Below are 10,341 nucleotides of genomic sequence, written 5' to 3'. Positions count from 1 at the left end.
CAACAATAGGAAGACCAAGGAAATAACGTCAAATACATGGAAACTGAATAACATCCTGCTGAAAAGTGGCTTGGTAGTAGAAGAAATTAAACATGAATCCACAGGCCCAGATGTTTTCATTGTTGATTTCTACCAAACATTCAGGAAATAGATGTCAACAATTCTATTCAAATTATTCCAAAATAAAGAGGAGGATGGAAAACATCCTAATACATTTTATGAAGCAAGCATAACCCTCATACCCAAACCAGGGAAACACATCACTACAAAAGAAAATTATAGATCAATATCCCTCATGAACATAGATGCAAACATGCTCAAGAAAATCCTAGCCAACAGAATCCAGCAACACATCAAAAACTTAATACATCATGATCAAGTGGGATTCATATCAGGGATGCAAGTATGGTTCAACATTAGAAAAATGATCAATGTAATCCACCATATAAGTAAGAAAACAGAAAAGAACCACATGATCATATTGATTGATGTAGAAAAGGCATTTGACAAAATCCAACATCCATTCCTGATAAAAACACTCAGCAAAGTAGGAATTGAAGGGGTATTCCTCAACAAAATTAAGAGCATATATACAAAACCAACAGCCTACATTACTTTCAATGAAGAGAAGCTTGAATCTTTCCCTCTATGAATAGGAACCAGAAAAGGATGACCTTTGTCACCACTCCTATTCAATATTGTGCTGGAAGTCTTAGCAAGACCTATATGGCAAGTCAGGAATTAAAGGCATCCAAAAATAGATCTGTTTTGGAAGAAGTGCAACCAGAGTGCTACTTGGAGGCCAAGATGGCTAGGCTTCGTCAATCATACTTTGGACACATTGTCCGGAGAGAACAGTCGCTGGAGAAGGATGTCATGCTGGGTAAGGTGGAGGGTCAGAGAAAAAGAGAAAGACCCCCAACTAGATGGATCAGCCAGGTGACATCAATAATGGCGTCAAGTGTGGCGGCGGTAGTGAGGTTGGCCCAGGATCGGACATTGTTTTGTTCTGCTGTGTATGGGGTCGCTATGAGTCCGTTCCGACTCGATGGCACCTGACAACAGCAACAACAAATTGGTAAAGAGGTAGTAAAACTCTCTCTATTTGCATACAATATGATCCTATAAGTAGAAAACCCCAAAGACTCAGTAAAAAAAAAAAAACCAAAAACTAGTAGACCTCTTGGAAGATTCAGCAAAGTGGCAGGATATAAGTTCAACATACAAAAATCAGTTGGATTACTTTATACCAAACACTACAGCACTGAAAAGGACGTTAGGAAAGCAATACCATTTACAACAGCTGCCCAAGGATGAAATATCTAGCAATAAATGTAACCAGAGAAACAAAGGACGTATACAAAGAAAACTACAACACACTATTACAAGAAACCAAAAGAGACCTACAAACATGGAAGAATGCACCGTGCTCCTGGATAGGAAGACTTAACATTGTGGAAATGTCAATACTGCCCAAACCAATTTACACATATAATGCAATCCCAATCCAGATTCCAACGATGTTCTCCAAAGAGATGGAAAAATTCAATTACAAACTTTGTATGAAAAGAAAGCGACCCAGGATAAGCAAAGCACTACTTAAGATGAAGAAAAAGGTTGGAAACTTCTCACTCCCCGACTTCAAAATTTATTACAAAGCTACAGTGGTCAACGAACTTGGTACTGGTACAATGAAAGATACACTGATCAATGTAGGAGAATCAAGAATCCAGAAATTAACCCATCTACATACAGCCAACTTATTTTTGACAAAGTACTTAAAGGTATCAACAGATGGTGCTGGCAGAACTGGAAAGCAATATGCAAAAGACTGAAACAAGACCTTCACCTCACACCTTATACAAAACCCCACTCAACATGGATTAAAGACCTAAATGTGAATCCCAGAATTATGAAGGTCATCAATGAAAAAAATTGGGACAAATGTGAGGGCACTAATTCAGGGAATACACAGAATACCAAACATTTTGAAAACTACATACCCAAAAGTAGACAAAACAGATTATTGGGACATATTAAAAATTAAAAACTTATGTGCATCAAAAGACTTCACCAGAAGAGTAAAAAGGGAACCCACAAAATGGGAAAAAATATTTTGCAATGACACATCAGACAAAGGAATCATTTCTAAAATATATAGGAAACTACAACACCTCTACAAGAAAAAGACAAATAACCCAAGTAAAAAAATGGGCACAGGACATGAACAAACACTTCACCAAGGAAGAGATCCAGACAGCCAACAAACATATGAAGAAATGTTCATGATCACTAGCCATTAGAGAGATGCAAATCAAAACAACTATGAGACATCATCTCACACCTGCAATAACAGCAAAGATTAAAAAAAAAAAAAAGTAGAGGACAATAAATGATAGTGGAGATTTGGAGAGACTGGGACACTCCTGCATTGCTGGTGGGATTGCAAAATGGTCCAACCACTCTGGAAAGGAATATAACGCTTCCTCAGAAGGTTGGAAATAGAAATACCTCATGATCCAGCAATTCCTCTATTGGTATTTACCCACAAGAAATACGAGCCATAGCATGAGTAGATATATGCACACCAATGTTCATAGCAGCACTCTTTACAATACCAAAAAGATGGAAACAGCCTATGTGCCCATCGACTGAAGAATAGATAAACAAACTGTGGTAGATACACACAATGGAATATTATACCACCTTGGAGAATAACAAGGAAGTTGCAAGCCACCGCATAACATGGATGAACTTTGAGGACATTATGTTGAGGGAAATTAGTCAGACAGAAAAGGAGAAATACTGCATAGGACCACTACCGTAAAAGACTAAGATAAAGAACCCATACTAAAGGGGGGAGGATTCTTTACTGGTTACCGGGTTGCCAGGTGTGAGGTGAGGGGAGGGAGGGAGGCGAAGGTGGAGCACAGGATTAGGAATAGACACAGGATAGTTTGGGTGCTAGAGAGGGGGCCAATACACAAGAAGGGGGAGGGGAATGGAAGAACAAAGCAGATGGGAAAACAATTAGGCAGGTTTGCATGGGCTAAGTGAGACAGAGGTAAATAATGATGTATGCACAGCCTTGAACCAATAGGGCTCTGGGACATAGGGATTGAGACATGGGTGGAATGGGGAAAAGGGGGGAAATAATGTTAAGATGCTTGAATGTCTTTTGAATCTTGGTTTCCCTGACATACTATTATAAAATAGACAATTGAGGAGGAGATAAAGGAATAGCCAGAAATATCATCATAGAAAGCCTGTAAGTCCGTCTTCTGCCTATAACTGATTGCTGTTGTTGTTGTTGTTGTTAAGTGCTGTCAAGTCAGTTCCGACCCATAACGACCCTGTATAGGGTTTCCAAAGAGCAGCTGGTGAGCTTGAACCACCGACTTTGTAGTTCAAACAGATATTCAGTCTGGCGCATTAACCCACAGTACCACACCAGGACTCTGAAAATAACTAAAATGGGGCTACAACGTGCCCAGTGAAGGAAGCTTCCTGCAGAGTGTCTGCATCACATAAGACCATATGTGGAATCCTGAGCCCCATCCAGAATCTTCTGAGGTGTGATATTCCCACTTGAAAGGATGAGCAGACCAGCCTGGAGCAGCTAGAACAGAAAGATTGACAGGAAAAATACAAAACAATACAGACAGTCAGACTAATTACTACAAGAACAAGCAAGTTGCTTGCCCAGGAGACATCAAGGCCAGTGGTCAGGTCCCCTCGGGGCAAATCCCTTTCCAAGACTAAGACTCAATGGGAATACACGCTCTGATTGGTGACCACATCCGTCACCGTTAAGGGGAAGTGAGGGAAAAACAGCAATGAAGCTGTGAGCTAAGTCCTACAACGTTCAATAGACTCCTGTGAACCTGGGTGGAGACCTGGTTGGCCATCAGTGTGGCAAGGCCTGGGGACTGTTGGGCCCAGGGTCAGTGACATAACCACAGAGGACTAGAGTGGAGAGTGAAGCATGCAGCTAATAAGAAGAGAGGACATATGCATAAGTACACCCACTTGCAGACAATACCCACTTGACCTGGCTTCAATGACTGGATGATCAGAGCTCAACTAGAAGAAGAAAGAAGAGGGAAAAATGAGTAGTAGTCTGATACAATTTGATGAACTTGATCTACACCTATGGATGCAGTAGTTCTAAAAGGGGGAAGAAATCTTTATAGTGAGGATCAGTCCCACCCCCTCCACACACAGAGTAGACAGGGATGGGCAACTTGGACATTGGCTACCCAGAATGGGGGGCAGGGGTCTTCAAAGGCAAGAAGTGACTGACTACAAGCTTTCAAGAGGGAGCCTAGATCCAAAAGGCGTGGAGGAAGGTAGAATCTCCACTGAGTAGTATCCAATCTGTCTGGACAGGGCTGATGAAAGGAGATGGTGATAGGTCTCTGTGATACAATAGTGAATAATTGTTATTAAGCCTGACTGTGAGGGTTGGAAATTTAAAGGTAGATGTTTTTCAGCAAAAGGAGGGGAGTGAATGACTTTTCAGTCTAGGAACAGAGGTTCCTGGGACCATCAAGGGAGAAGAGCAGAGAGCGGGACCCTACCCAGAGAAGCAGTGTCACCAGAGATGGAGGTAGAGAGGATGACGTGGAGAGATGGAGTGGCTGGGGACTTTAGACCCAGAGAGGGAGAGGGGCTGTGTGCTGACAACTGGGGGGCAGGCTTGCAGGGTATACCCTTTGGTTGGTTGATGATGCATAAAGAGGACTGTAACCATGGCAATGAAATGATATACGATAGGGTAAATATAAAGCTAATGTTCTCCCATGTAATCTATCACATAATTCACAATAAAACTTAAAAAATAAAAAATAAAAAGGATTAACCTCTCCAGCACACTGACCCTCAAAGTCTACAGACAGAGAATATCATACTTTCTTGGTCCCAAAGCAAATCTGCTTTACAAAACAGATAAAGTTCTTCTTGAGAAAGGCAGGATTTGCCAACCCCAAAGCACTATTAAAATGTTATTTATTTTGGAGACAAGAACAAACTCCCAGGAGAAAAATTAAAATATTCCTTTTAAAATCTGGATAATCTCTCTAGACCCCAACTCTAATTCCCGCACAGAATAAATGTTTTCTATAATTTCATGCTCCTTTCTGGGATATAAGTGACTCTACTTCTGTCAAGTGAGCATTGTTGTTGTTAAGTGCTGTCAAGTCAATTCCAACTCATAGTGACCCTGTATAGGGTTCCAAGGAGTGAATGGTTGATTTGAACCACCGACCCTGTGGTTCAAGATGACACTGCAGTTGAGTGCTTATCCTACAGTGCCACACTGTCAAGTGGGTAGTGGTTAATTAGCAAAGTTGTAGTCCTATTTTATCTCTGAGAGAAGTAAATTGCATATGATGTCAGCCTCGTCACTTTATATTTTTCCTTCTGTTCGGCAGAAACATCATAGATGTGTAAGAATAGAGTTATTCCAGACGTTACTAAAGTTAAAAGAAATCCTCAAACAAAATTAACTAATTTGCATGAACACACAACTGGAAAAGAAAGGAACCCAACAGGCTATTTGAAGTCTCCAGAATTTGAGATTTTTAACTCAAATTTGGCACATAATGCATGTATGTGCTACAGAAGGAGGAAGTTCTGAGTTTGGCTTTAAAAAAATCACTTGCCTTTTTATCAAACTGTGCTCATATAAAGTGAGAGAAAGAAAGAAAAAGTAAAGTAAGAAAATATGTCAATTTTGAGATTGGGATTGGTGGCATTTGGATGAAACTCATTAATTTTCAATAAATAGACTCAATGATTTTCCATATCCTAAAAATGGAAATTCTTTTTCAGCTTAATTGGACTTCCTTTTCATAACCAGTACGGCAATCATAAAGCCCCACCACTGCCATTAAGTTGATTCCAACACATAGGACAGAGGTATATTGCTCCTTGTGGTTTCAGAGACTAAATCTTTATAGGTGCAGACAGTTTCAAATTTCTCCTGCATATCACAAACCAGGAAAGATTAAATAAATCTTGTACTTTCTTGGCTGGCTGGCTATGGGCCATTGAGTCCATTCTGACTCATAGTGACTCTGTATAGAATATTGGAGGCTGTAAATCTTTACAGGAACAGAAAGCCTCATCTTTCTCCCTCAGAGCACCTGATGGACTTAAACCACTGACCTTCCATTAGTAGCACAAAGTGTAGCCCACTATGCTACCAGGGCTCATAAATACTCTCCAGTTAAAGCCATAAATTTAGGCAGGGTGCCAAGGAAGCACTGAGGTATGATGATCTTTCTAATAGAGATGATTTTCAATTTAGATCTGGAATAAAATGTGCACACCTGATGAGAACATTTTGTTCTCCATAGCTATTCCCTGAAATTTTGGGGTTTTGTCTTTGAAGACACATACATCCCTTACTATGCAGAGCCAGTCATTTTTTCCCCATTAACAGAATAATTTTGATGGGGACATGAAAAAGATAGGAAGGTTTCAGTTACTGGATTTAACATTACATTATAGGAATAATAGGCCAAGAAGCGCCTCAGACATTCCTCCCCCTCCTCCACTGAAAAGTTCACAGTAGATGAGGGCACCGCTGACCTGTGATAATCCTAAGAAAAAATTAACTCTACCAACTAAAACTGTTATTAGAAAATGAAGATCTTTAGATTTCATGGCACAACCCAATCACAAAAACAAACAATAAGCTGAAAAATACTTTGGCAGTATCAAATGAAGTCTTTGAAAATCTTGTAAGTCAAACCTTATAACCTAATATAATGTAGAGTCTAGTAAGAAGTTCTTTCTTCAACAGTCTAGGAAATAATTGTACGAAATTCTATCCTCTTTGTAATTTTTCTGACACTGTGTGATAAACGTTCCAAGAAGGGAATCATCAGTGAATGGAGGTAAATTGTTGGATTTAAGACACCAGACATGTTAACAAAAATTTTTGGAAAAGTCACAGTAAAAGAAAATAGCTATGGCGACACAGAACAAGACACAAGTCCAGGAGCACATCAACACCTGAGGAGCTAGTTTCCAAATTAATAATCTCTCCCTGATGGAGAAAAACTAGTATCATAATTTGCTGGCGGCTGGGGACAGGAACAAGCAAAAAAACCCTACAACATGGGTTCAAAGAAGCGCAACTGTGGTAAGGAAGAATTTTTAATAAACAAAATGAAACTGTCAGCCACTTTTTCACATGTCCTAATTAAAACTCTGGGTCAAGATTATGGCTCACAGGTCACTAATAGCTCTTATTCAGTTTGTTAATGTGAACAGCTAATGCTTTAAAATGCAAGCCGTGTCCTGAAAATGAAGACTTATATTGAAACATCTCACCCTTTCTAAGATTTCTAAGCACACTGAAATAGCAGCAAATTCTTTAAAACATTTTTTTGCAGCACTTTCTCTAATAAATCTGACTTAAGCCTGGTTAAATTGTTTGTTAAAGAAATATTATTTCCTGTATAGATCTGATGTAAACCTAAGGCTATGTAAAATCGACAGAAAAAACACTGACCCAAGCAAGTACTTTCAACAAAGTTGAACATTGCTGTGAGGGCATATACTGCCCAATGATTACCAAGAAAGCTGTCCCTTGATTTTCAGGGGCCTTTCTTCACCTATTCTAAAGTGCAGGGTTGAACTCTCGCCTCTGACCTACCCTGGGGCAAATACAGTTGCTGCCAGGGAAGGGAGTTCACCCCTTCACACAGTGGCCCAAAAAACTCCTGATACCATGTTCTTTCCCTAATGTGGTGTGCTCCAATTTGCCTCTTTGGAGAAGGGCTGAGAAAGGTTTGAGCCAGTCTTTTTGCTTCTGATTGTGGAAACCAACAACAGGCTGAATGGCAAACCCTTACAAACTCTAAGAGGTGAAAATATCCATATTTATAGTTGAGGTTCTAGGAATTTAGGGTAGGAAAGCAGTTGGGTTTAAGTTTGGAGCCCACAAGGCGAGGTAGGAGGGATTTTGAGAGTTGCTTAGGAATCCTTAAAACTCACATGGAAGGTATAGAACAATGAACAGTGAGGATATCTTTAAGAGAGTGCAGGCAAGTCAGGCCCTCAGTTGGGAGAGCACTAAATTTGGGGCAACCCTTCCCACAAAACCTACTGAGGGCATGCAAAACAGCAGGAGAGTTCTTAACAGCGAGGAGGGGATAGATACTAAAGAAGGGCACACTTACTGTTGTGGCGCAGGCTGGGAGATGGAACTTACCGCATGTCTCCATAAGGTCCAGCGTAACTCTCCATCCAGGGGCCCATCTCGCTTTTGACACAACTGGAGCTGGGGTACGGCACTCTGCTCACCACGCCACCGGGGTACCACACATCGGGTGCAGTGAAGTCACTGTCCTGGCCTGCCAGCCCCTGAGGTGGCCGAGTATAGCCATAGGGGGCCATGGTCCCGGATTCCACACCTGTGCCGCTTCCACCGCCACCACCACACGGCCCATACAGCTGACCTTCTTCAGCTGTGAAGAGAGTGTGCCAGGAAGAGGATGCAGTGGCTGAGGGCGAACCGGATCCAGGTCCCGCTGCACCCCCACCGTGCACACTCCCCATGTCTCCATAGCGGCACTGTGCTGCTGCAGCTGCCCAGGTGCTGCCATAGTCCATGGGGTTCTCCAGCTTGATGCGGGCGTGGGAATGGTGGCCGGGTGGAGGTGGCGGCGGCCCGGCCAGGGTCAGTGGAAAGTTGTAATAGTCGCGACTCTGGTAGGCTGTTACCTCGTCCAGTGCTCCGGACTTATAGAAAGACAGGGTGGGCGGCAGATCAAGTGTCCCGGATCCCCCTGCTTCGCTGCTGCCAGAGCAGCTTAGGCTCTCACCTTCCAGCCCTTTGGCGTAACCTTCCTTGAAAGGGGAATACTCAACAGTCTCTTCAGTGCCCTTCCCTGGGCCGTCGTCCAGTAGAGAACCTTTGCATTCAGCCAGCTGGGTACAAGGAGTAGGACGTATAGCGAGTGGACCTCCCAGGAGTGGGGCGTACATGCAATCCCCCCGAAGGTGTTCCCCAGGACTCAGATGCTCCAATGCCTCCACACCCAAGCCCATGGACACTGACACTGCCTTACACAACTCCTTGGCGCTATCCGAAATGGTCGAAGTGCCCCCTAGATAACTGTCCTTAGAGGAGGTGGGAGCCCCAGCGGCCTCCCTGGCTCTCCCGCTGCTGTTGTTGCTGCTAGTACTGCACTCCGATACTGCCTCCTGCTGCTGCTGCTGCTGTTGAAGGAGTTGCATGGTTCCGGCCTCACTCAAGATGTCCTTAAGGTTGGCGGAGCAGCTGCTTAAACCTGGGAAAGTGGGGCCCAGTAAGGACAACGTGGATGGGGCAGCTGAGTCATTCTCATCTGGAGGTGCTGGTGGCTGCTGCAGCAGCCCCTGGCCAGCGGTCGCGCCAGCTCTGGGCTGTGGGACGCAGCCGCTCTCGGGATGGTCCTCGGAGGCTGACTGCTGTTGTGAAGGCTGCTGCTCCTCGTCCAGGGCCAGGTAGCCTGTGTGGCCTTGGGAAGAGCCATCCTCAACCTGCTGCTGCTGCTGCTGCTGCTGCTGCTGCTGCTGCTGCTGCTGCTGCTGCTGCTGCTGCTGCTGCTGGCGAGAGCTGATCTGCTGCTGCTGCTGCTGCTGCTGCTGCTGCTGCTGCTGCTGCTGCTGCTGCTGCTGTTGCTGCTGCTGCTGCTGCTGCTGCTTCAAACGGGCACCGGGAGGTGCTGCACTCGCGGCCTCAGGTTGCCAGGGGCCCGGGTTCTGGATCACTTCGCGCACGCTCTGGAACAGGTTCTGGAAAGCTCCTCGATAGGTCTTGGATGGTGGCCGGGGGTAGACCCTCCCCAGTCCTAACTGCACCTCCATCCTTGAGCCTGGCTGAATCTTCTACCGTACCCCTCCTCCTTTTTTCTTGATCCAAAGAGTTCAACAGGCTGCGATGAGGTAGCCGCTGCAGCTAACTGCCCACCAGCTGCGGGAGCTCCTGGGAAGAAAACTTGCTGGAACAACCACGCAAAATCGTTTTGACAGTCTCAAAGCCTCGTGCAGACGAAAACACCCTCTGGACAGGATCTACCCTGCTAGGCTCACAGTCTGCCCCTGGATACTTGAAGGGTAGATTCAAAAGATGCTCAAATCTTGAGGAGAGCAGTAAGAGGATAAATCATCCCCCTCCTAAAGTCAGTGTCCCCTGAAGCAGGTGCAAATAAGAACCTTTTGATGTTTCGTTTTTTGTCCTAGGGGCTTTTTTGTTGGTTGGTTGGGGTTTTGTTGTTGTTGTTGTTTTAGGGTTTGTTTTGCTACTAAAATCCTGACTGCCTTTCCATCTTTTACGATCTGGGA

At 43.8% G+C, this 10,341-nt stretch overlaps 1 protein-coding gene across 11 annotated transcripts in view; it reads right to left on the bottom strand.

Annotated features, from left to right (window-relative positions):
* The window catches only part of LOC102815479 (androgen receptor-like), a 378,724-nt gene extending 368,860 nt beyond the window's left edge, over positions 1-9,864 (bottom strand). The window contains exons 1-2 of one of the 11 annotated variants that reach the window (XM_006868494.1): positions 9,608-9,864; positions 8,225-9,517 (exon numbers count right to left, since the gene is read on the bottom strand). In XM_006868494.1, coding sequence (XP_006868556.1) covers positions 8,225-9,517; positions 9,608-9,864 — 1,550 coding nt within the window. Of the gene's footprint in view, positions 1-8,224 lie in introns of all 11 variants that reach the window. The other 10 variants (XM_006868495.1, XM_006868491.1, XM_006868492.1 and 7 more) reach the window with 10 other exon arrangements.
* Positions 9,865-10,341: the final 477 nt, after the last annotated feature.

This window comes from Chrysochloris asiatica, unplaced genomic scaffold, assembly GCF_000296735.1.
Source record: "Chrysochloris asiatica unplaced genomic scaffold, ChrAsi1.0 scaffold00118, whole genome shotgun sequence".
Lineage (NCBI taxonomy): Eukaryota > Metazoa > Chordata > Mammalia > Afrosoricida > Chrysochloridae > Chrysochloris > Chrysochloris asiatica.
The sequence above is the reverse complement of the archived record's forward strand: the minus strand, read 5'-3'. Positions and strand labels throughout refer to the sequence as shown.